General features: G+C 52.2%; 2 protein-coding genes across 7 annotated transcripts in view; both read left to right on the forward strand.

Moving 5' to 3' along the window:
• The window catches only part of DPP3 (dipeptidyl peptidase 3), a 25,191-nt gene extending 19,828 nt beyond the window's left edge, over window positions 1-5,363 (forward strand). Inside the window, exons 15-16 of the mRNA XM_028501364.1 lie at window positions 2,128-2,290; window positions 4,815-5,363. Coding sequence (XP_028357165.1) covers window positions 2,128-2,290; window positions 4,815-4,987 — 336 coding nt within the window. The 3' untranslated portion in view covers window positions 4,988-5,363. The remainder of the gene's footprint in view (window positions 1-2,127; window positions 2,291-4,814) is intronic.
• A 415-nt stretch (window positions 5,364-5,778) lies between these two features.
• On the forward strand, window positions 5,779-23,723 carry BBS1 (Bardet-Biedl syndrome 1). Of its 6 annotated transcripts, XM_007115047.4 has the most exons (17): window positions 5,779-6,126; window positions 6,475-6,551; window positions 6,668-6,702; window positions 9,358-9,630; window positions 9,746-9,792; window positions 9,933-9,971; window positions 10,094-10,166; window positions 10,976-11,107; window positions 11,954-12,060; window positions 13,431-13,551; window positions 13,725-13,883; window positions 14,987-15,056; window positions 15,648-15,806; window positions 18,304-18,437; window positions 19,466-19,600; window positions 20,424-20,510; window positions 20,743-23,721. In XM_007115047.4, the coding sequence occupies exons 1-17, from the start codon at window positions 6,080-6,082 to the stop codon at window positions 20,827-20,829; spliced, it is 1,782 nt and encodes a 593-aa protein (XP_007115109.1). In that variant the 5' UTR covers window positions 5,779-6,079; the 3' UTR covers window positions 20,830-23,721. The 6 variants fall into 6 exon arrangements, 5 of the variants coding, with proteins under 5 accessions (XP_007115109.1, XP_054947387.1, XP_023989095.1 ...); XM_055091412.1 differs by lacking the exon at window positions 5,779-6,126 and having other exon boundaries at window positions 6,347-6,551; window positions 19,511-19,600; window positions 20,743-23,723; XM_024133327.3 differs by lacking the exon at window positions 5,779-6,126 and having other exon boundaries at window positions 6,347-6,551; window positions 20,743-23,722.
• Window positions 23,724-24,239: the final 516 nt, after the last annotated feature.

Below are 24,239 nucleotides of genomic sequence, written 5' to 3' on the forward strand. Positions count from 1 at the left end.
GGGAAGATCCCACATGCCGCGGAGCGGCTGGGCCCGTGAGCCATGGCCGCTGAGCCTGCGCGTCCGGGGCCTGTGCTCCGCAACGGGAGAGGCCACAGCAGTGAGCGGCCCGCGTACCGCAAAAAAAAGAAAAAAAAAAAAAGTCTTTTAGGGACTTCTCTGGTGGTCCAGTGGTTACAACTTTGCGCTTCCACTGCTGTGGGCCTGTGTTTGATCCCTGGTCAGAGAACTAAGATCCCGCAAGCCATGCGGCGCAGCCAAAATAATAACAATAATAATAACTTTTATTCACCAAAACTTAACCTAGAGAAGATGAGTCTTAAACTAGGATAGGGTATTTACCACATATGTGTTAACAAAAGGTTAGCATCTAAATATATAAAGAACTTTAAAAAAAAAAAAAAAAGGGAGGAAAAGACAGCCCAACAGAAAAATAGGCCAAACTCATGAACAGAAGAGGAAAATAAGTAGCCCACCAACTTGTGGGATGTTATTCCACCTTGTTAGTCATCAGGAAAGCGCAACTTAAACAACATGAGATTTCCACCCACCATCTTGGCAAAATGAGAAACTGTCAACGCCACCCTGGTGTGCCGAGCAGGACGGGCTGCCAGCCCCTGCTTCTGGGAATGTAAACAGGTGCAGCAACTCTGGAAAACAACGTGGGCATCGTCCTTTAAGGATGAGCGTTCACCTGACCTCCAGACCTTGATTCTCTGGGGAAACCTGCCTCTGAGCATCAGGAGACGTACAGGATGTCCACAGCAGCCTCAAAGGGCAAAAAGCACAGGTTACACAGCAACAGCGGGAGAGATGAAACTGTGGCGTGTTTGTAAGTGGAATATGTACAGCCGTGAAAAGGGTGAACTATAACTACACGCACAAACACAGATGAATGTCAGATGTAACTCGAGCAGAAAAAGCAAATCACAGGATGTGGGCAAAAATTTATGGTTGAGAGTGAAACTCGGGGAAAACAAGGGACTGATGAGCACCAAGTCGAGTGCTGATTCCTCAGATGTGGGAGGTCACGGTGCAGTCAAGGAGGGGGCGACTGGACTGGCTCTTAAGCTGGGTGGTCGTTGTACGGGTGTCTTATTCTTTATAACATACATACTATATATTTTGGGTGTGTGAAATGTTTTACTAAAAAAAGAGGGTGGGGACTTCCCTGGCGGTCCAGTGGTTAAGCCCCCGAGCTCCCACTGCAGGGTCAGTACCTGGTCGGGGAACTGAGATCCCGCATGCCATGAAGCCAAGGAAAAGTATTGGTTGAATACTCAGGATAATTGCCTGAACATTTGTCATGGTAAAAATAAAACTTTTTATTTTTTAATTTCAATATTATTTTTTAATATTTATTTATTTATTTTTAATAAATTTATGTAGTTATTTATTGGCTGCGTTGGGTCTTTGCTGCTGCGCGCGGGCTTTCTCTAGTTGCGGTGAGCGGGGGCTACTCTTCGTTGCGGTGCACGGGCTTCTCGTTGTCGTGGTTTCTCTTGTTGTGGAGCATGGGCTGTAGGCACTCAGGCTTCAGTAGGGTGGCACGCGGGCTCAGTAGTTGGGGCTCGCGGGCTCTAGAGCGCAGGCTCAGTAGCTGTGGTGCATGGGCTTAGCTGCTCCGCGGCATGTGGGATCTTCCCAGGCCAGGGCTCGAACCTGTGTCCCTTGCATTGGCAGGCAGATTCTTAACCACTGCGCCACCAGGGAAGCCCAATATTTATTTATTTATTTGGCTGCACCGGGTCTTAGTTGCGGCACGTGGGATCTAGTTCCCTGACCAGGGATCAAACCCGGGCCCTCTGCATTGGGAGTGCAGAGTCTTAGCCACTGGACCACCAGGGAAGTCCCTAAAAATGTTCAAAAAAATAAAGAGGGTGATGATAATACCTTCCTTGTCTACAGCTCAAGTGAGACAAGCAGAGGAGAACTATTAGCTTCACTTTAGTACGGCACGTACTCTGTGCTAACATGTGATCCGCATTCCTCGCGTATTCAGCACAGGAAAGCTGCGAGAGAGCAGATGTAGTCCAGGGCTGGGCACCGTTGGCTGTAGCCCCTGGCAAAGCCCCGTGGATGCCGGGAGGGCGCCCACGATAGGCACTAACTCCTGCCTTCCCACAGGTGCTGAAGTCCACAGGGGATGTGGCCGGAGGCCGGGCCCTGTATGAGGGGTATGCGGCGGTCACCGACGCGCCCCCCGAGTGCTTCCTCTCCCTCAGGGACACAGTGCTGCTCCGTAAGGAAGCCCGGAAGCTCATCGTTCAGCCCAACACTCGCCTCAAAGGTAATGGGCTCCTGAGCCCTCACTGATGGGGGCCGTTCAGGGCCCTCTGGGAGCACGGAGAAGGCCTGGAACAAACCCGGGGCTCAGGAAAGGCTACCTGGGGTGGCCCTCCTCCCCATGCTAAACCTCAGCCCCACACCTTGGCATCTACCGAACCCCCCCCCCCACACACACGGGGTCATATGCTGCTTCTCAGACAGCAACAGAGGTTTGCAGCAGAGCAGGGGCTAGTAGAACAGGTAGACCCCGGGCCTGTGAGGAGGCCAGGCATCATACCGGAGACTCAGGCTGTCGGGGGCCCAGGAGTGAGGTCAGCTCAGGCAGAGAGTTGGCACCCAGCAGGCTGAGTTGAGCCCAGGGGACAACAGGACTCGGCAGAGCCCGGAGAGAGATCAGCATCCCCGTGGTCCCTCTCCCTCCTCAAGCCATGATGCCATTGCCAGAATCCCTGGCCCTGTCTGCCTTGCACTTGTAGCTCTTGTATTAAAGGCCCTTTTTTTTTTTTCTCCCGTTGCGGAGCACAGGCTCCGGACGCGCAGGCTCAGCGGCCATGGCTCACGGGCCCAGCCGCTCCGCGAAGAGGGTTCCCTTTTCTCCACACCCTCTCCAGCTGTATTAAAGGCCCTTTTTTTTTTCTCCCGTTGCGGAGCACAGGCTCCGGACGCGCAGGCTCAGCGGCCATGGCTCACGGGCCCAGCCGCTCCGCGGCATGTGGGATCTTCCCGGACCGGGGCACGAACCCGCGTCCCCTGCATCAGCAGGCGGACTCTCAACCACTGCGCCACCAGGGAAGCCCAAAGGCCCTTTTGTATTAAGAGCGTTTGCTCCTCACTACCATAGTCATGGGCAGTTGTGAGGGTTAAATGAAATAATTACCTCCTCCTGGTGAGGAAAAAGCATTTAAAAGGTTGATTCTAAACTCTACTCTGAGGAATTCCCTGGTGGCCCAGTGGTTAAGACCCGGCGCTTTCACTGCCAGGGCACGGGTTCAATCCCTGGCCAGGGAACTAAGATCCCCGCAAGACGTGTGGTGCGGCCAAAAGAAAAAAATTAATAACAATGAAAATACCCTCGTTTAAAAAATAAAATAGAGGAGTTTGGCCCCCACCCCTTGGCAACCCTCTCCCCGGCTCCCCACCCTCCAGGCACACCCCCTGAGCTATCACCCAGCTTCCTCTTCTTCATACGGCTGTCACGCTGCCATTTTCCTGTCTGCTCATCTGCTCATCTCCATGGCAGCGGGAGCAGCACATCCCTGACACCTGGCACAGGGCCTGGCCCACAGGAGCCTCTCAATGCCTGTCAAATGAGTGAGGGAATGGATCATGCCGGGCACATAGTCCATGCTCATTACATGGACAATATCGTCATTGCTTTGACTGTCCAGCCCTGGGCAGGCATTGGGGTTGGACTACTCACCTCAAGTAGTTCACAGCCCATTAGGAATAAGCCAGAGAGAGAAATGATCTTATAAGGGAAGTGTTCATGGGTGCCCAAGAGACACAAACAGTGGTCTGAACACTTAGAGAAGGGAAGATCACCTCTACTTTTGAGGGACTCAAGGAAGGGTCTGGGGAGGAAGTGGGGGTGAAACTTTAAGGCCTGAAGAACAGGTTGAATTTTCAAAGGTGGTGGTGGTGAGGATGCTGAGGAGGATTGTAGCTAACTTTTGAGGACTTCCATGTGCCAGAATCTGGGTAAAAACTTTCCATGGATCAACTCCCAACAACTCAATGAGGAAGATATTATCCCCATTTTTCAGATGGAAACTAAGACACAGAAGGGAATGTATTTGCTTGAGGTCACACAGTTAGTGGGTGGCAGGACCAGGATTTGAACTTGGGCCATCTGAACTCAGAGCCTGTGCTCTTAGCTGCGTACATCCCATGATGCCACAGAGCACAACAAGGTGCTGTGAGCGGGTAGAGCAGTGGAAGGATGTTAGAGGGAAGTGCTTCCCATGAGTATTCAGGAACACCCCATAAGTTAGATGGGTACCCTGGGAGCGGCCTCATTTAACAGACGAATAATAGGTTCAGAGGTCATGATGCTCGTGGTAGCTAGCGCTTGGTGAGCATTCCTTCAATGCATTATTGTATTTAATCACTACAGCTTCTTGAGAAAACAGGTACTGTGCTTGCCCACACTTTACAGATGAGGAAACTGAGGCTTAGAGAGGTTGAGAAACTTGCCCAGGGTCCAACAGTAGACAGAGATAAGGCAATTCCTGGAGGCCAAGGACTGTGTCTGTTTTACCTAACATGGCACTGGTGTAAATCTTTATTAAGTGAATGAATGAATGAATGAATGCAGCAATTCACTGAATACTCCCCCTTTAATATTTCCTATCTCATAGGATTATTTTAAGGATTCAGTTAGATAAAGAAATATTGAGCACAATTTTTGGCACATGGTAAGAGTTCAGGAAGAACTAGCTTCTCCTATGCTTATGCTTATGATTATGATTCTGTTTCCCTATTAAGACCTTTTCCTGCTGCTGTTTTTTTCTCCATCTCCTCCCCAGGCTCAGAAGTACAGCTTCTTGAGTATGAGGCCTCAGCTGCTGGCCTCATCCGATCCTTCTCTGAGCGCTTCCCAGAGGATGGGCCCGAGTTGGAGGAGATCCTCACCCAGCTGGCCACAGCTGATGCCCGGTTCTGGAAGTGCCCCAGTGAAACCCCATCTGGCCAGGCTTGAGGCAGATTTGCATGGCCCTTCCCCCACTCCATTAAACCAAGGCTGCAAGTGGCCCCCTTTTTGTCTGTGTCTTAGGGGCCAGGGGAGGGGCAGGAGCTCGGATCTTGGTGCTACCTCAGCCGAGGGTGGTGACACGAAGCCCTTCCATTTGACAGCACTTTCCAGCTTACCAAGTGCTTCCCCTGTGTTATCTCATTTGATCTGCACTGCCCTCTGTGGGGTGGGCAAGGCAGGACTCCTTATCCGGCTTCCCAGATGAGGCAATGCAGGATCTGAGAAAGTGACCTGTCATCCTGCAGGGCTCAAAACCTCTCCCAATCCAGTGCTCTTCATGTATTACTTTTATAACCAGAAAAATAAATATTAGAAACCACCACCATCTTTGCAATTTGTGTGGTTCTTCCTTGCCTTTGCCTCACTTCTCATTTGCTCCCAGCAGGGTGCTGGGATCAAGGCCTGCGCAGGGAGAAGGAGGGTCATTTTTAGGCTCCCATCCACAATGGGATTTTGACATCACCTCTAAATGTGGATATACAGAGTCAAGAGATGAACGTAGCACAATTTTTGCCGTCCTCCTTCGTGGCTTTTCTTCTATTTTACAATATTCCAGGAACCTAAAAACTGGAAAGCCTCAACTTCAGTCACAATCCTAGGATTTAACCTCTTACCCTTTGTGTTTTTTCTCTGAGCCTGGACCTCTAGAGTAAGGAGGGAGAAAAGGAGTGGCCTCTTTTCCACCCCGTTAACCATGAGAATGAAGAGGGGAGGAGTTAGTTTTGCTGTTCATAAACACTAGAAGTGCTCCTCTCCAGGGCTCAAAGCCAGAGGGCCCTGCCGCTGACCCTGAGCTGCAGGGCCCAGAAGCTCCTACTGGAAGGATCAAGGATAAATGATATGACCTGGAATGAGGGATTGCATCTCAGTAGCTAGAAACCCGGCACAAGCCAGAGCATCCTGCTCGCTGGCCTCTGCGTCCCGGGCCGGAAAGCTGAGCGCCCGGAACCTTTATACGCGAGCTTCCCAGAACCCGGGCTCTATTGGGCGCTGCGCGGCGGCTTGCCGGAGCTGGTTGCCAGGGTGACGCCTGAGAAGATGGCTGCTGCGTCTTCGTCGGATTCCGACAGCGGCAGAGCTGAGAGGTGAAGGCTGGGGTCCTTGAGGCCTCTTTTCCTACCTGTGTAAAGAGGGTGCCCTGGTTCCCGGGATCTGGGCTCCTGCGGTTCTCAGCAGAGCTGGCGGTCCTTGAAGGGCTCTTAGAGATCAAGTGGGGAAACTGAGGCCCAAGGAGTGAATGGGTGCGTGTGGGGGTCACTGGAGGTCACTCTGTGCGCCGGTGGTGGAGCCTGGACTTGGACCCAGATGTTCTATACCCCTAGTTCAGAGCTCCCTACACACCTCATTCTCAGAAACCAGCTCCGGCAAGTTTTCTTCCCCTCCCTTGGGATTCATCTTCCGCGCCCCCCGCAACTCTTTCCCTCTTCTCCCAGCAGTGAAGCCAGTTCGAAATGGCTGGATGCACACTACGACCCCATGGCCAACATCCACACCTTTTCCGCCTGCCTGGGTGAGTCTCTGGGAACAGGAACCCCGGTTCTTGGGGGACGGAGGAGTCAGATGGTTCTGAAGGGAAGCCTCTAGAATTCTGAGACCCTGGCTTAATGGCTGTTTTATGTTTTCCAGAGCTGGCAGATTTGCATGGGGACGGGGAGTACAAGGTAAGCATATCACCCCAGAGGTGAGACTTCCCGATGGCTCCAAAGAAGCTCAGCATAATCTGGAATTAACGTGTACTTTGAAAAAGCACATTTAGGGTTAAATTTTATTTTTAATGTGGAAAGTGAAGAGAACCTGTTGATTTCACAGTACAGACTGCGGAAAGTAAAGCAAAGCAAAATGCTGCTGGAAATTATACTAAGATAAAGCCTCTTAATTTTGTTAACTTGAAGTAATTCTTTGCTGGAAGGGCACATCCCTTGGTTGGGGGTGGGGCGTTACTCTGGAGGGAAAGTAGAAGGGAGGAGAGTGAGAGTTTTATGTTTATCAAAGGGGCATAGGGACTTCCCTGGTGGTCCAGTGGTTAAGACTCCATGCTCCCAATGCAGGGGGCCCGGGTGCGATCCCTGGTCAGGAAACTAGATCCCGCATGCCCCAACTAAAGATCCCACGTGCCACAACTAAGACCCCGGTGCAGCCAAATAAAATTTTTTTTTTTTTTTAAAGGGCATAGATTTTAAGATTAGCCATGAGCTAATCATTGCTGAAGCTGGATGATGGGTATTTGGGGGTTCATTATATGAGTCTCTCTACTTTTGTATATGACTGAAAATTTTCCATAATAAAAAGGTTAAATTTTAAATTTAATTTAATATATAAAGGTAAGTAGATAAAATGTAAATAAAGAAATAAAAAATCGGGGGACTTCCCTGGCAGTCCAGTGGTTAAGAGTCCACACTTCCAATGCAAGGGGCGTGGGTTCGACCCCTGGTTGGGGAACTAAGATCCCACATGCCGCACGGGGCAGTCAAGAAAATATTAAAAAAAGAAGAAAAATGGATAAAAAATTTTGAAGGCACAGGTTTTTAAAAGGTTGAGATATATATTGGGCTAAATAAAGGAAGTTAACATGTCTGGACTAGACTCTCTTTGAGGCAGTTTCACATACATAGATATTATTTATTAGTGGGAAAATAGATTCTGAGAGGCTGAGTTTACCGAGTTGTAGAAGGTGGCAGACCTGGGTCTGTCAGCTCGGCCCTCAGCAAGGGCAGTGAACCCACAATGGGTGTGTTATGTGGGCAGCTTGAAGGGAATCATACCCTACATGGACTGTGCAGTAGGATTTGGTGACCTTGGCCCCCAAATTCCTATCCATAAATCATTCAACAATTCGGCAAGCATACAGGGAACCCCTTCTGTGTGTCAGGTGTTGTGCACACACTAAACTCAGAAATGAGTCAGTCCATAGTCAGAAGGAGATATAGACAATGTCCTTAATTCATCCATGATGTTGACTGAACATGCTTGGTGCTGGGCTAACAGCAGTGAAGGGTGGAGAAATCACAGACCCAGTAACTAATGTGAAATGGTAATGCTTTTGTGTAATAACTTTTTCAGTGGCTAGTTTGCTTACTGTTGATTCCCAGCATCTAACCCAGTGCCTGGCACAAACTAGATAATTGATAAATATTTGGGGGGTAAATGAGTGGATGCTAAAATAGAATATATGGAAAGTATTACGGGAGCACCAATGAAAGAACAGCGAATCTATCAGGAGGCACTAGAGGGCAGTAACGTGAGCTGGTGCTGAAGGATGAATGAAGTGTCCCAAGAAGGCATGGAAGAGAGGAGGACATTCCAGGCAGAGGGAACAGCACAAGCAGAGGCAGAGCGGCTTGGAAGTTCAGAGCATATTTGGAAAGAGTAAATTTGAAATTAGAAAGTCGAGGCCAAGATGAAATAATAGTTAAGACCACTGGCTTTGGATCCAGACAGACCTAGGTTCAGGTCCTAGCTCTACCACTTACTAGCCGTGTGACTTTTACCTAACATCTCTAAGCCACAGCTTCCTCATTTGTGAAATGAGGCTAATCATCGTACCTACCTCACGGGTTGTTGCTAGGATTAAATGAAAGGATGCATGAAGTTACTGGTGTGGCTCCTAGCACACTGCACCTGCTCAGAATCCGGGCATTCTGTGGCAGCCCCCATTCTGGCTGGAGCATAGCATGGACAGGGAGGTGTTAGAACAAGTTGGGAACCACATCAGAGGGGCCTTGAAGGCCTCACTCAGGGGAATGGGCTTGCATGACAGCTACAGTGGCTTGCAGGGTGGAAAAGACAGGCTGAGGAGCTTGGTTCTCCTCTCTGGGTCCATAGAGCACATCCTGCTCTGCGTGATTGGTTCTGCATCTTTAGCTCTGTTCCCGTTTGGAAGCCAGGCCTCAGAGCCCAGATATGAGTTTCAGGCCCCCCACTGACCTCAGCAACTGTTCTAGTGTCTAGAACAGTGCCTGGCATGGAGCAGGCCCTGAAGAAATGTTTACCGAACAAACAATGAAAACATCGGCTGCCACCTATTCCTCGCTAGGTTCTCTAGTTGATTATCTCATTTGATTTTCACGACAAGTGTTATATGGTAGGTATTCCCCTTTTGCACGTGGGAAAACTGTGGCTCAGGAAGTTGCATCAGTTTTCCCAAGGTCACACAGCTTGCAAGCCCTATTGCAAAGCCTTTGCCCTTCCCCCACCCACCCATAGTGCTTTGTGAGAGTATATGAATGTGCACCAGCAAAAAGCTAAGCCCAGGAAGAGGGGCAGTAGGGGGGGGTCTTTAGACCCTGAGCCTGGAATCAGCCAGCCTCTCTCTACAGCTGGTGGTGGGGGACCTTGGCCCAGGTGGGCAGCAGCCCCGCCTGAAGGTGCTTAAAGGACCCACGGTGCTGAGCGAAAGCCCGCTACCTGCCCTGCCAGCCGCTGCTGCCACCTTCCTCATGGAGCAACACGAACCCCGGACACCAGCGCTGGCACTCGCGTCAGGCCCCTGTGTGTATGTGTATAAGAATCTCAGGCCCTACTTCAAGTTCAGCCTGCCGCAGTTGCCTCCAAACCCCCTGGAACAAGACCTCTGGCACCAGGCCAAAGAGGTGAGTGATGTGCGGGATGAGAGCAAGAAGGCGAAGGTGGCAGCCTCGGGGTTGTCCTCGTTCCCTGCCCGGCTCTGGTGCTCACAGGCTGTACCTTCTTCCCGTGCTGGCACAGGACCGGATTGACCCCCTGACCCTGAAGGAGATGCTGGAGGGCATCCGGTGAGATCCCACTTCCCCCTTCGTATGCCTCCTACCCCTCCCTCACCCCCCACCCCTACGCCTTCATCCCAGAGCCCGCAGTCGGAGCCCCAGTCCCTGTTCCTTAACTAAACCTGCCATGATGGTTCTTCTCCTTACAGGGAGAAGGCAGAGGTGCCTTTGTCTGCACAGTCACTCAGGTAAGGGCCCTCTGGAGGGCCAGAGCTCCAAAAGCTCCCAGGGGGGAGGGAGCAGCTGTGGAGTGGCCTGGGGAGGGCAGCCAGGCCCAAGGCATGCAGGTGTCAGTGCTCTGTGTGTCCAGGTTTCTGCAGCTGGAGCCGAGTGAAATGGAGGCATTTGTGAACCAGCACAAGTCCAAGTCCATCAGGCGGCAGGTACTGCCCCTCTCTTCTTATTTCCCTAGAAAAAATATGGACAGTTTTTAAAAAGACCATGTAACACTCGTGGTAAATTCTACAGCCAAATGCGACTAGTTTTACTTTGCAGTTACCCTTCCACATACATAGTCACAAAGCTGCAGGGCTTCTACTTTCCAGTTAACAGTGACAACTTTTTTTTTTTTTTAATAAATTTATTTATTTTCATTTTTAAAATCTTTTGCTGCATTGGGTTTTTGTTGCTGCATGTGGGCTTTCTCTAGTTGCGGTGAGTGGGGGCTACTCTTCGTTGCGGTGCACAGGCTTCTCATCGCGGTGGCTTCTCTTGTTGCGGAGCACGGGCTCTAGGCGTGCGGGCTCAGTAGTTGTGGCACATGGGCTCAGTAGTTGTGGCACACGGGCTTAGTTGCTCCACGGCATGTGGGATCTTCCTGGACCAGGGCTTGAACCTATGTCCCCTGCACTGGCAGGCCGATTCCTAACCACTGTGTCACCAGGGAAGCCCCACAGTGAGAGCTTTGAATTGATATATAGTTATGTAGCTTTACATAACTTTTGTCATCTTGGGGGTAAAGGTAATATATTTTCATTAGAGAAAACTTTGAAAATAAAGAGAAATATAGAGGAGAAATATAAGTGACTACACTCACTACTCAGAGGTACTCTTACCATTTTGGTACATTTCCTTTATAAATATGCTTTTATATCCTGCTTCCCTTGAGTACATAACGTTATATCTTGAGCATTAGTATCTGGGGGGATGGTGTGAGGGGAGCTACTGGGTGACCCCTGGAGTCCCTCTGCAGACAGTCATCACCACCATGACCACCTTGAAGAAGAACCTGGCTGACGAGGACGCTGTGTCCTGCCTGGTGCTGGGCACTGAGAACAAGGAGCTCCTGGTGCTGGACCCAGAGGCCTTCACTGTTTTGGCCAAGGTCAGTGTGGGGCCTGGCCGTGGGCACAGCCGTGGCCCAGGCTCCATTCCCTCCCCTGTTCCGCAATATCTCCTGCCCCCCAGTTAGTTCTTGGTAATATGTGTTCATTGTAGAAAATTATAAAATGTAGATAAGCATAAAGAAAGAGATATAGGGACTTGCCTGGCGGTCCAGTGGTTAAGACTCTGCGCTTCCACTGCAGAGGGCATGGGTTCAAGCCCTGGTCGGGGAACTAAGATCCCACATGCCATGTGATGGGACCAAAAAAAAAAATGAAGAAGAAGACGAAAAGAAAAAGATATATATCCCCAAATCCCACCACCCACAGATAAGTCTTTGGCATAAGTCTTTCCAGACATTTTCATATTTAGACACAGATATATAACTTTACATAATTTTTTCTTTTTTACAAATATGGCCTCGTGGTATAGGATCATGTAAGCTACTGTTTTCATGTAGCAGAAGCTTATCAGTATCTTTCCATATCTATATAAAACCACATCAGCCTTTGCAAAAGCCACACAACATCGATTATATAGATGTACCCTGTCACCTATTGTACATTTGTTTGCAGTTTTTTGCTATTATTAACACCACCGCAGGGGGCTTCCTTGCCCAAACATCTTTGTGTGCTTATCTAAATGCTTCCTTATGATGCATTCCTAGAAGTGGCCTAGTTTAGTCAAAGGGCTACATGTTGCCGAGTTTCCTTCCAGAAAAATTGTACAAGTTTAAACTGTGACCAGCAGGGTGTGAGTGAGGAGATTGGGACTTAGAGGAATTACTTCAGGTCAGGAAAGGGCTGGGGCTCAGGGAAATCGGGATGTTTGAGTCCCTTCTTTGCAGATGAGCCTACCCAGCGTCCCCGTCTTCCTGGAGGTTTCTGGCCAGTTCGATGTGGAGTTCCGTCTTGCTGCTGCCTGCCGCAACGGGAACATCTATATTCTGAGAAGGTAGCCACATCCGTGGTCTCTGGGGCCAGAGGAACGGCTCAGAAACCTGGTGGTCTTGAGGGCTTGTAAGATGAGCAGGGGGCTTTGGGGCTGGAATGTGGGAATGGAAAGAGCTGAGAACCTCATAAAGGAGGCAGAGCCCTTGAGCACAGGGGACATGTGGAGGCTTATCCGATGGGGCCTGGCAAAGTGAGTGACGGGGCTGGGTGGCCGTAACACGAGTGATGCAATCAGATATTAGAAGAAATAAAAATAGTCTCTCATATTTGTTCTGTTGCTTTTATAGGTATGTGAAATTTCCTTACGCATTAGTTTGATATTTCTCAACAGTCATTTTTTTAAATTCAAGAAATGTTTTTGAGCACCTACTATGTATTAAGCATTGTATAAGGTATTGGGGATATATTGATGAACAAAACGTTAACAAAGTCCCTGCCCTTGTGGGAAGATAGATATTAAAGTCAACAAACCAAGATAATATTGCAAACTGGATGCATGCCCTGGAGGAAAAATATAGGCTCAGTGGGAAAAAATAATGGGGTCAGGGTGATCAGCAAATGCCTGTCTGGGGAGATGACTTGAAGGTTAAGAAGGAGCCAGTTGTTCAAAAAGTAAAGCAAGAGTGTTACAGGCAGAGGAAATTTAAGCGAACTCTAGATGGGAAAGACATCGAGCTTGGTGGCAAGACATGACGTAGAGACCAGGGTCGGCTCATGCAGGACCTGGTGGGACATGGTAAAGATTTTGGATTTTATCCGAAGTGCAGCAGAAAACTGTTATGGGGTTTTACTCAGAAGAATGACATGACCCGTTTACATTTTTTAAAGATTACCGTGCTGGGTGGAGGGTAGATTGGAAGGAGTCCCAGCGACCAGTGGGGAAGCTCTCAGACGGGTCATCAGGTGGGAGATGACTCTGGCTCAGACTTAAGAAAGGTGGGCTAGAGCCTGTGATGGACAGCCAGGAATTATCCCTACTTTCTGGATAAGAGAAATTAAGACTCAGAGGCCAGGAAACTGAGACCAGCGCATTTACACAGAGCAAACTCATGCTTTTCTGAGAAGTTACTAAACCGCGTCGGTCCGTTACTTTGTCTAACCTGCGGTACGCTCCCTGCGAACTGGTAAATGCCAGGTTATCACACAGATTACTGTGGTAGAGTTGAGAGGAAGACTAGGAGGGAAGACACACTTCCTGTTATCCAAGGTCATGCAGCTGCTAAGTCATAGAGGTGGAACTAATACCGCCGTCATCTGCTTGTGGGCCAAGGTTCCTGCCAGGACAGTCTGTGGGGCTGGGAAAGAGGAGGGTCAGCCGGGGAAGGAGAGAGGGTTCCTCTGGGGCTGGGAGAGTGTGTCTTTATTCCACAGAGACTCCAAGCGCCCCAGGTACTGCATCGAGCTGAGTGCCCAGCCCGTGGGGCTTGTCCGGGTTCACAAGGTCCTGGTGGTGGGCAGCAACCGAGACAGCCTGCATGGCTTCACCCACAAGGTGTGGGCTCTGGGCAAGCCCCAGCCCCAGCCCCCCACCCGCGCCTCCTCCGTCCCCCTCAGCAGGCGAGCCCTTCTGGCCTTCCCTTCCCAGCAACTCCAGCCACCCCTTCTCTCCACTCTTAAGCCCTGAGCCCCCTGCAGACACTTAGCCGTCCCCCGTCCCCCCCGCAGGGTAAGAGGCTGTGGACAGTGCAGATGCCTGCGGCCATCCTGACCATGAACCTCCTGGAGCAGCGCTCCCGGGGCCTGCAGGCCGTCATGGCCGGACTGGCCAACGGAGAGGTCCGCATCCACCGCGACAAGGCCCTGCTCAGCGTCGTCCGCACGCCGGTGAGCTGCTGACTCCTCCTTGCCCCGCTCCCGCCTGTGGGGCCCCTTAGCTGCCTCTCCTGACCCCACTCCACCTGCCACCCTTAACTTCTGATGCATTTTGAAAACATTCGTTGAGCATCCCATATGCACAACTCACTGTATGAGAAGGATAAATCAGTGACTGAATCCTTACTGTCGGGGAACTTAGAGTCTGAAGTGATAGCCAGCTAGAGACACAGCCGATTCAGATACAAGGCAGACTGAAGCAGAGCAAAGCACTGAAAAAGCACAGAGGCGGCCTAGTTGACTGGGGGTGGTGGTGAAGGATAAATGGGGACGGAACCCAAGAGCCATTTCACAGGGCAAATCACAATTCAGCTGGGCCTCGAAGCAGTCTGCTTCGATAAATGGAGTGGGTAAATGGAGATAGACTATTCCAGACTGGAAATAACATGAACAAAGGCTGAGAGGCATGAGTGTTCTTTAAAGGAATCCAGGTAGTTTGATGAATCTGGACCGGAGTTTTTCCAACAAAATCAATTTAATAGGCCAGCAACAGAACGAGAAAAAAGAAGTTCAGAATATATCACATGTGAAACTTTGTGTACCTGTATGTATAAAGTGTCGTATGTCACAATGTAAAACTGGAAAGCAGCTGGTTTGGACCACAGGCTGCTGGGAGGGCAGGCGGTGTGGTGTGTGGGTTGGGGAAAGGGCAGGGAGAGAACTGATAGAAAAGGCAGGTTGGCGTCAGATGCGGAAGGCCTGGAATGTCCTGACAAGGAGGGCAAAAGCCACTGGAGGTTTTTCAGCAGGGAGTAGGCGTGGTCATATTTGTATTTCTGAAAGGCAGCAGAGGCAGCAGTGTGAAAGACACTGGCGAGGAAGACCAGGCTGGGAGACCTCTTAGAAAGCTGACCCAAAGCCAGTGATGTTCAGTCTGGAACTGTGGCCGCGGCAGTGAGGAGGGGCTGGGATTAGAGGCAGCGTGGCTCCAGGCCTCACCTCACATCTCACCTCTTACATCATATCTGGGGTCTCCCAGCCTTATCCCCCTCCCCCCAGTCTTGCTCTCCTCACTGAGTCATTTTCCCAGCTAAACTCTGACATCGCCACCGTAGGATGCAGTGACCAGCCTTTGCTTTGGCCGCTACGGGCGGGAAGATCACACCCTCATCGTGACTACACGAGGTGAGGCGAGTCAGGCCTGGCGGGGGTTTTAAAGCTGGGAGTCAGTGAGATAGGCCAGATCCTGGGAGAGAAGAGGAGGCGGATGTGGAACATGGGTGGGCCTGGGTTTGGAAAGCAGGGCTTGCAGACACACGTCCTGTCTGGGCTGGGCCTTCACTAGGGACAGCTCACCAGCAGTCTGATGTCGCTACCTGGGCACCAGGCCCTGGCCGTGTCTCCAGTTCACCCCAGTATCCGCCACAATGCCAGGAACATCACAGTGGTCAATAAATAACTGCTAGGGAATTCCCTGGCGTTCCAGTGGTTAGGCCTCTGCGCTTCCACTACAGGGGGCCCGGGTTCGATCCCTGGTCAGGGAAGTAAGATCCCGCAAGCAGAGTGGCGCAGCCAAAAATAAACAAACGAGTAAATCATCTGCTAAACGAATGAATGAACGAATGGTAGGACACACTTCATTCCTTCCAGAAACTCAGAGTCTCAGCAGGAAGACTGAAATGGGTCGATATGAGACAGATTGTTTGGGAAGAAAGAATGGGAATGTAGGGTAGAACTGGGGAGGACAAATCTGCTTCTGTCTGTCCTCCTCCCTAGGTGGTGGCCTGATTATCAAGATCCTGAAGCGCACAGCAGTGTTTGTGGAGGGGGGAGGTGAAGCAGGTCCCCCACCAGCCCAGGCCATGAAACTCAACATGCCCCGAAAGACCCGGCTTTATGTGGATCAGACACTGCGAGAGCGGGAAGCCGGCACCGGTGAGATTCAGGCTGGCTCCTTCCTCTTCCTCCTCCCTTGCGCCAAAGCAGCAGGGACTGGGTGAATGCCACGTGGGTGCCCTAGGCAGCGGGAGGAGACTGGGTGAACCGGGTGGGTCTCATGCCTCTGGAAGCCCAGAGACAGCCTAGGAGGTACACCCTGCCAACAAAGAGCTACACCTCAAGGTGGAAGGTGCTGTGGGTGAGGGTGAGAGCCCTTAGAATTCGAGGAGGGAGCAGCCACTTCCAGTTGCAGGAATTCTCATGAGAGAAGTAGAATTTGATCAAGGTTCTTCCTTATCCTATTTGATTTTCCTGCTCTTTTTGTTCATTCATTCATTCATTCATTCACTTGCTACCCATGATTATGCCAGGCCTTGTGCCAGGTGCCTAGAATTAGGCCAGTCCCTACCTAAAGAGCTCAGTAGACCTTGCTAACTTCATGTTGCAGGACAGGTGTAGAATAAGTCTCTGCAGAGGGCTGTTGGGACACACAAGGGAGTGTGTTCGCCTGGGAGCCTGGGAAAGGCTTCAGAGAGAGATGATATTGGATTTGACCCTAAAAGATGCTTATAAGCCTACCAGCCAGAGAGGGAGAGGGGAGGGCGATTTAGGCAGAGGCTTGGGAAAAGGCACAGGGCCCTACCTGGATCTAAGCAACATCTGCCATGTAGCTGCGAGTGCAGTGCAGGAAGGCTCAGTGGCCAGAGGGGAGGCTGGAAAAGCAGGTCAGCTGGCTCCGAAAGGGTCTGGAATGCAAAGTTAAGATGTTTTGGTTTATTCCATGTAGTGGAGAGAGATGGGAAAGATGTTAAGCAGAAAAATACAGTAACTCAACCTCCTCTGTCTTTGAAAGGAAGCTGGCTTACAGTTTAAAGGATAAATTACAGGATAAAGAAAATAGCTAGCAGGCTGTTGTAGCCTAGAGAACCCAAGAGAAGCAATTGATACATTAGAGAAATAATTAGGAAGTTCTCTAAGGTATAATGAAGATAGCAAAAATCAATAGCTTTTGTATATACCAACAGGATCCAGTTAGAAAAGAGAAAGTTTCCATTCACAATAGCAAAGAAATCCTTAGATGTAAACTTAACAGGAAAACACAAAGTCTAATAAAGAAAATTATAAAACTGCTTTAAAGAACAGGAAAGACCACCTGAGGATGTAAATGATGAGACTTACCAGGTCTCAGGGTAGTAAGACCTAAAGGTGTAAAGTTGCTGATTAGTTAACAGCTTCTGAAATTAATCTCGAAACATAGCAAAGTTACAGTTAAAATCCCAATGGGTTTTATTTTGGGGACTTGACCAGCTGATTCTAAGGGTAAATCTAGGAAGTTTGGGGAAAACAAGACGAGGACACTCAGCCTAGCAGATAGCAGAATGAACTATGAAGCTGTAGGAACTGGCAGCTGTGGCATCAGTATGGGCATTGATACAGCTCAGTGGCACGTTTAGGAAGTCCAGAAACAGACCCTTGTACACGTGGAAAGTCAGTATATGATAGAGGTGTCATTTCAAATTAGTGGGGGAAGGAGAGACTGTCCAAAAAACATAATCAGGACAACTTGTTTCTAGAAAAAAAGTTAGAACTCTACCTCATACCAAACACAAAAGTTAATTCTGGGTAAATTAAAAATAAACTTTGAAAGCATTAGAGGAAAAAGGAAAGCTGAAAGGACGGGATAACATAAAGATGAAGGCTTCTGAATGTCAGAAGGCCCCTCGCAGGCACTAGGAGCAAGGACAGACTGGCTGACCAAGGCGCTCAGTCTGGAGAGTAGGGACAGTGGGATGGAGGGGAGGGAGCGGGCTCTGGAGAGGCCTTGAGGAAGAGTCATCCGCCTTGGCAAATGATTAGCTGTGAGGGGTGAACCTGGTGACCTGATGGATGGGGATGCAGTGACGGAGTTAGGGACATGAGGTTGGTTTCCGCAGCGTTGAGCTCCAGGGGTTGACGGGACGTCCAGGTGGAGGCGCCCATCAGGCAGCTAGAAGCAGCAGGCAGGCCGGGCGCCGAGCTGCCCAAGATGAGTGCACGGCACCAGGTGCAGGCGCGGGCCGGGCCCTGATGCGCCCCTGCCCTCGAGCTCGCGGTTGTTCCTCTTTGGGGTGGTCACAGCCGGGGCAGGACAAGGATGGGGCAGCGAGGAAGACAGAGGATGAGAAGAAGACCAAGGACAAAAGTCAAGGGAACCCCAGCCCTTAACTAGAAGGAGCCAGCAAAGGAGGCTGAGGTTGTGTGGGCAGCCAGGTGGTGGGAGAACCAGGAAGGAGGAGCAGGGAGTGGGCCACAGCGCCCAGTGTCACCAGAGGCCGGCTGTGGGACCTCAGTCCTCCTGTGGCCCACGTTCCCAGCCCCTGCCCACTGTGCCTTCCTCTTGCACTCTCCCCACGGCCGCCTGAGCGGGAGCGCCCGCTCCCCCGGCCCTGCCCCTCCTCCCGCCCCACGTCCAGCATCCTCACGTCCAGCATCGGCCCTCTGTGCGCCTCCTCAGCCATGCACCGGGCCTTCCAGGCAGACCTCTACCTGCTGCGCCTCCGGGCCGCCCGTGCCTACGCGCAGGCCCTCGAGTCCAGCCTGAGCCCCGTGTCTGCGACGGCGCGGGAGCCGCTCAAGCTGCACGCTGTGGTGAGCACCCACGTGGCGGGGGGCATCAGGCCACCTCAGGGCCGGAGGGGCAGAGGCCAGGGCCGGGCGGGCACCCCTCAGCCCTGGAGCGGATCCCAAGGCAGCTAGGCCCCGTGCCCCTTCTCACCTTCCCACAGGCCCAGGGCCCAAGTCTCATGTCCTCCTCTGTGGGAGCGCTCTCACCTTCTCTTTCCTGTGCCACCTCTTCCCCTTGGCTGGCCGCAGAGTGGGGCACGCTCTCCAGCCCCCTTATTCCATGCGGTGCCTCAGACGAGCCCCCAGACTTGGGGCAGGGCACACAGGTAGTCACCTTGGGATGTTTCTTCCCAGGAGCCCGGAGGGACTCTTACAGCTGTGGTGCAGGGAAGAAACGTGTTCACTTCGGTAACTGCCGGCAGCCCAGGGAGTTCGGACTGCCCGGCACTGGGAAGGGGCCATCCTGAGACTTACACTGGCACAAGGAGGATGAGGGCCCCTTGTACTCAGACACAAGTGACCTCAAGGTCGTCAGGGCTCCAGCCGGCTCTGAATGGGTCCCTGAGGCGTGCTGTCTGATCCAGCTGGGCTTCTGATATCTCTTTCCCTAAAGAAAGTGGATAGATACAGAGAGGAAGCGGCTGCAGAGCAGTCGAGGGTGAGAGGGAGGAAGGTGAAATCCTTGCAGCCACCAGAGGACGAGAGGAGGAGGTGGGCCAGGCCCTGCGAAGAGCGGGGCGGGGCGGGGCGCGGACACAGGTGGGAGCCAGGGCCGGCTTCCCCAGGCCAGCTGTGCCTCCGACCAACTTGCTGAGTGGCCTCGGTCGAGCCCCTTCTCCGCTCTGGGCTTTTGCTCATCCCTTGCACGTGGAGCCAAGCTTCTGAGCTCCGTGTCTTTTGAGGGGCGGATGGACAGTGCGTTAGAGCGGTTCGAGGAAGGTGACTTGAGGGCGCTGATGGGGGAACAGGCGGGCAGGGCCGGGGTAGGCCGTATTCAGCCCCCAAGGCCACTAGGTCCTATGGGCTTTCTCCCCACCCCACCCTCTGCACAGGTTCAGGGCCTGGGCCCCACCTTTAAGCTCACCCTTCACCTGCAGAACACCTCAACAGCCCGACCCATCCTGGGGCTGCTGGTCTGCTTCCTGTACAACGAGGGGCTCTATGCTCTGCCCCGGGCCTTCTTCAAGGTACTGGACCCACCTTACTGAGACCTGGAGTGAGAAAGGGAGGGCGGGGCCGGATTAGATGTCCGCAGGTCAGAGGTGAGGGAGCTGGCAAGTGGCTACAGCCACAGACCAGACTAGGGTGCAGCAGGGGCCCTGGGGAGCGCCCCCGAGACCTGCCTCAGCAGCTTTTCTCCCAGCCTGTGAGAGGTCTCCGGGAGGCACACCGAAGGTTCTGGGAGAACAGTGAGAGTTCAGGCCTCACCGGTGCTGCTCTCAGAAGCCTGTTGGTGCTCTGGGGTCCCAGAGCCCACCCTGTTTTCCAGCCACTCCTGCAGCAGGAATGGGAGCCCCAGGGAGACTCTTCCAGAGTGAAGAGCCTGGTTTCCCCCCAGGTCCAGGTTTGACCCTAAGTTGGAAGGACCAGAAACTGAGAAAGACTTTGGGACGTGAAAGAAATAGCCCTGGACTTGGTTGGAGGTTTAGGTTTAGGGACTCCTCTGGCGGCCCAGTGGTTAAGACTCCACGTTTCCCCTACAGGGGGCACGGGTTCGATCCCTGGTCGGGGAACTAAGATCCCGCCTGCTATGCGGTGTGGCCAAAAAAAAAAAAGGTTTAGCTTTAATTAGGGGCATGCATGCAGCCCTGCGGCATCCACGCCCCCCACTGAGCCCACATCCTCCTCAAACGGGCTTGTCATCCCTGCCCACCCTGCCAGGGCACACTGAAGTTCAGCTGGGACAACAACAACTCTCAGCTGGGACAACAGCTGAGAGTGCTTTGGCATCTATCAAACACCGTCTAGGCGTGAGGGCTGACTTCCTTACCTCTTTGTCCCCAAACTTAGGTCCCCTTGCTGGTGCCAGGGCTCAGCTACCCCCTGGAGACCTTTGTGGAGAGTCTTAGAGACAAGGGCGTCTCAGACATTATCAAGGTAGGTTGCCCGTTGGTACTAGTTGGGGAGGTCAGTGTGAGTGAGTGCGGACAAGGCCCCCGGGGGGCTGCCAGGACGGGGTGGGTGTCCGCCCAGTAGAGGCCTCCCAGCCTCCCCCTCCCCTTTGACAGAGCCCTGCAGTAGGGCCAGCGCAGACCAGGCCGTGCTCGGCCTCTGCAGGAGCAGGGGTAAAGGGGGCAGGCCCCTACTACCGTGGGCACCTCCTGCACAGGTGCTGGTGCTCCGAGAAGGCCAGAGCGCACCCCTGCTCAGCGCCCACATCAACATGCCTGCGAGTGAGGGGCTGGCGGCTGCCTGACGCCTGAGCCCGTGTCAAAGCCCCCGTGGAATCCGGACCAGGGAGATCCAGCCCCTTCCACTGAGCCGGGCGGAGTCCGCGGCCCCAGGCCCACTCCGCCGCAGCAGCGTGCCGGGCGACAGCCTCCCTCTCCTCTCCTGGTGCCCCTTTCTCACCACCCTGACCACTGGGTGACCTGTAGCAGCAGGTCAGTGAGTCGCCAGGAGGTTGGGCTCCGTCCTCCTCAGGGAAACCCAGGCATGGGCCCTTTGGGCACTCTCTTCTCCCCACTTTTCCCCAGAAACCACTCCCAGGTCTGAAGGCAGAGTTCTGCAGTGCTCAAGGTGAGATGAGGGCATAGGCCCAGCCTCCTCGTCTGCCGCTTCCCTTAGGCATGTCACTCTGCTGCTGCCGCAGAACTGGCTGGGGCCTTGCCTGAGACACTCGGGGGCTTTTCTTGGGTGAGGCTGAGCCCCCTGTTGCTCCCTGGGGTTCCAGAGGCTTGGCTCCTGCCAGCTCAGCTTGCGGGCAGAGCACACGCTCTGATCTCCCCGCGTGAGCTCAGCAGGGGGCCCCGGGAATAGCTGCCTTCCCACAGGAAGTCTTGGGCTCAGCCAAGGTCTCAGGCCTGTGATGCTCCATGAAGGTCACCAAGGGAGAGGCTGCTGCGGAGGGGCAGAGAGTGCCGTGCAGGAGCTGGAGGCCCCAGCCCCCCACCAGGCTTCTGAAGACCACACAGCTGCTGCTCCCGACCTGGATGCTCGTGCCCAGAAAGCATCCAGGAGAGGAAGGCTCGGCTGGACAGAGCAGAGGCGGGGCCGCCGCACACAGGAGGGGCGTCTCTGGGGTCCCGGGGAGGGGGTTCGGGAGGCGGAAGCCTAGAACTGCCAGTCAAGATGCTCTTCTACGCCCCGGAGCCCAGATCGGTCGGGTGAGCGGCAAGTTCACTGGGCAGTGGCCACAGTGCGAGAGATTCACTGGAGAGGCATGGACCACAGGTGTTGAGTCAGGTTGAAGACTGCATGCAGGTACATGTTTAGACCTTAAGCATCAGAGACCCACAGTCTGGGCCCTTGGTGCTTCCTGGAGCCCCCTGGCTAGTCTGCCTGGCCCGCCTCACAGCCTTCTTTTGAGTTAGCGCTACCAGGGCCGCCCTGAGCCATTTGTGAGCCAGGAACCCTACTGCCTGAGGAAGGACCTATATCTTCTGTCTGACCAGGTACAGCCTAGCATGTGGCAGACAGCTCAGGCTTGTGGGATGTACCCAAATCCCTGTCTCAGTTTCCCCAAGTGTAAAATGAGGCAGTCTGACCAGATTCAGCTCTAACGTCCTAGAGTTGGCAGCCCCTCCAGAGGAAACAAGGAGTCAACTCCAGAAGGGGGGTACTTGACAAGAGTAAGTGAGGAGCTTTGGCTCTTGAGACCAAGGGCCCCAAGCTGATTGATTCTGCTGGGCGACAGCCTCTGTGCTGGAGACAGTGAGGGACAGCCCACAGTCACCCCCTGTCCTCCCCAGGGAATGCATCCTGGGGCCAGGTTAAGAGAAGCAAGGGGACTGGACCACAGAAAGAGCCCCATCCCCCTCCGCTCTGCACAGTCCAGCCACTCGCAAACAGAAACCAATTGGATCAGGGTGGTGCAGACTTTCTAGATCAAGCTGACTGAGGCACGGTTGGACTAAGCAGGAGGTTCGTCTGGAAATGGAAAGACAGGTAGAGCTAGTGTCGCTGTCCGTCAGAGAGATTTCAGCTTAACCTGAAGAGGCTTCTGAGAGAGCTTATCAGAGATGGAAGGGCCTGCCCTAGCAGGTATTGGGCGCCTTGTCACTGGAGCTGTGTCACTGGGGCTGGGCCAGATGACCTCACAATCCCTTTCACCCACCCCAGTGAAGTGAAGAACTGTGTGAACTCGGAACGAAGAAGTCTGATCTGGGTTCTACTCATAGTTATTTATGGTGATGAAAGTGGAGAAACTATTCCTAAGCCCAACACCTAACGTGAATTTATATGATGTGATACAATGTACCTATTATGAAAAAATATGTGAATTGTACTGGTCTGGACGGTGTAAATAAAGCAATACAGAGCAAGAAACTGTGCATGATACCCAATGCCCTCACCAGTTAGAGCTCCAAGAAACTGTACATTAAGGATGAGGAGGGTGGTGCCTTCTTTTTTAAGTATCCAAAAACACGTACCTACTTAGTACTATGGAATTAGGCAGTTTATAACGAGAAAACAGCCTCTCAGGAATTTCCTGGCGGTCTAGCAGTTAGGACTCGTGCTTTCACTGCAGCGGCCCGTGTTCAATCCCTGGTCAGGGAACTAGGATCCTGCAAGCCTCTCCCCATTCCCCAGTACTGCTCCCATGCTACAGTTCTCTTAGCTATTCTTTAAATATGTTTATGCTTAGACATTATTTCTTGGCTCCCTATCGTAATAGATGTGGCTTATAGCTCTCTTGTGGGAACACCCTGCCCTCTCCTTTTCTCCCCCAGTTTTTAGGTAAATCCATACTCACTGTTTGGATTACTGTGTGAAAGTTATCTACTTACTACAGAGCCAAGAATTGGGCTATAATTAAATTACCTTTTTTGTGTACTTATTTTTCATGGAGTTAATTGCCCTGTTTTTTTCATTTGCCTAGTTTTCTATATTATACCGATTGCTAATTCTTCCTCCTCCCAGTCTGACGGTTCCTCTTTTTTCTGTACACTTCTGTTCGTCCCCCGCCTAAGTGAATGCTGTTGGCTCTCTAGAACTGCAGCGAACACTTCTCCTGGGAATTCTGTTTGCCGTGTTCTGGGCTAGGTTCCCTAATTCCTGGACCCCATGTCTTTTTTCATAATTCTTCCGTTTTTGGTCAGGGAACGAAGATCCCGCATGCTTCATGGCATGGCCAAATAATAAAAATTTGAAAAATAACTTGGGCTTCCCTGGTGGCATAATGGTTAGGAATCTGCCTGCCGATGCAGGGGACACGGGTTTGAGCCCTGGTCCGGGAAGATCCCACATGCCGCGGAGCAACTAAGCCCGTGTGCCACAACTACTGAGCCTGCACTCTAGAACCCGCGAGCCACAACTACCGAAGCCCGCACACCTAGAGCCCGTGCTCCGCAACAAGAGAAGCCACCGCAATGAGAAGCCCGCGCGCTGCAATGAAGAGTAGCCCCCCCACTCGCCGCAGCTAGAGAAGGCCCGTGGACAGCAGCAAAGACCCAACGCAGCCGTAAATAAATAAATAAATAAACAAATAAATAATTTTTTAAAAAACTTAAAATGTTAAGACAGCAAGAGTATATAAAATGAGCAGGCAAACTTGAAAAAGAACCAGACAGAACTTCTAGAGATGAAAAATAAAATATTTGACACATAAAACTCGATGAGTGGGCTTCCCTGGTGGCGCAGTGGTTGCGCGTCCGCCTGCCGATG

The sequence above is a fragment of the Physeter macrocephalus genome, chromosome 16 (assembly GCF_002837175.3).
Source record: "Physeter macrocephalus isolate SW-GA chromosome 16, ASM283717v5, whole genome shotgun sequence".
Lineage (NCBI taxonomy): Eukaryota > Metazoa > Chordata > Mammalia > Artiodactyla > Physeteridae > Physeter > Physeter macrocephalus.

Excerpts from the sequence above, each read along its gene's own strand:
- BBS1 (XM_024133327.3), top strand. The coding sequence starts at position 6,347 with ATGTTCTATACCCCTAGTTCAGAGCTCCCTACACACCTCATTCTCAGA. Across the intron at positions 9,631-9,745 it reads TCTGGCACCAGGCCAAAGAG|GACCGGATTGACCCCCTGAC; the intron begins GTGAGTGATGTG and ends GTGCTGGCACAG. Across the intron at positions 9,793-9,932 it reads GAGATGCTGGAGGGCATCCG|GGAGAAGGCAGAGGTGCCTT; the intron begins GTGAGATCCCAC and ends TTCTCCTTACAG.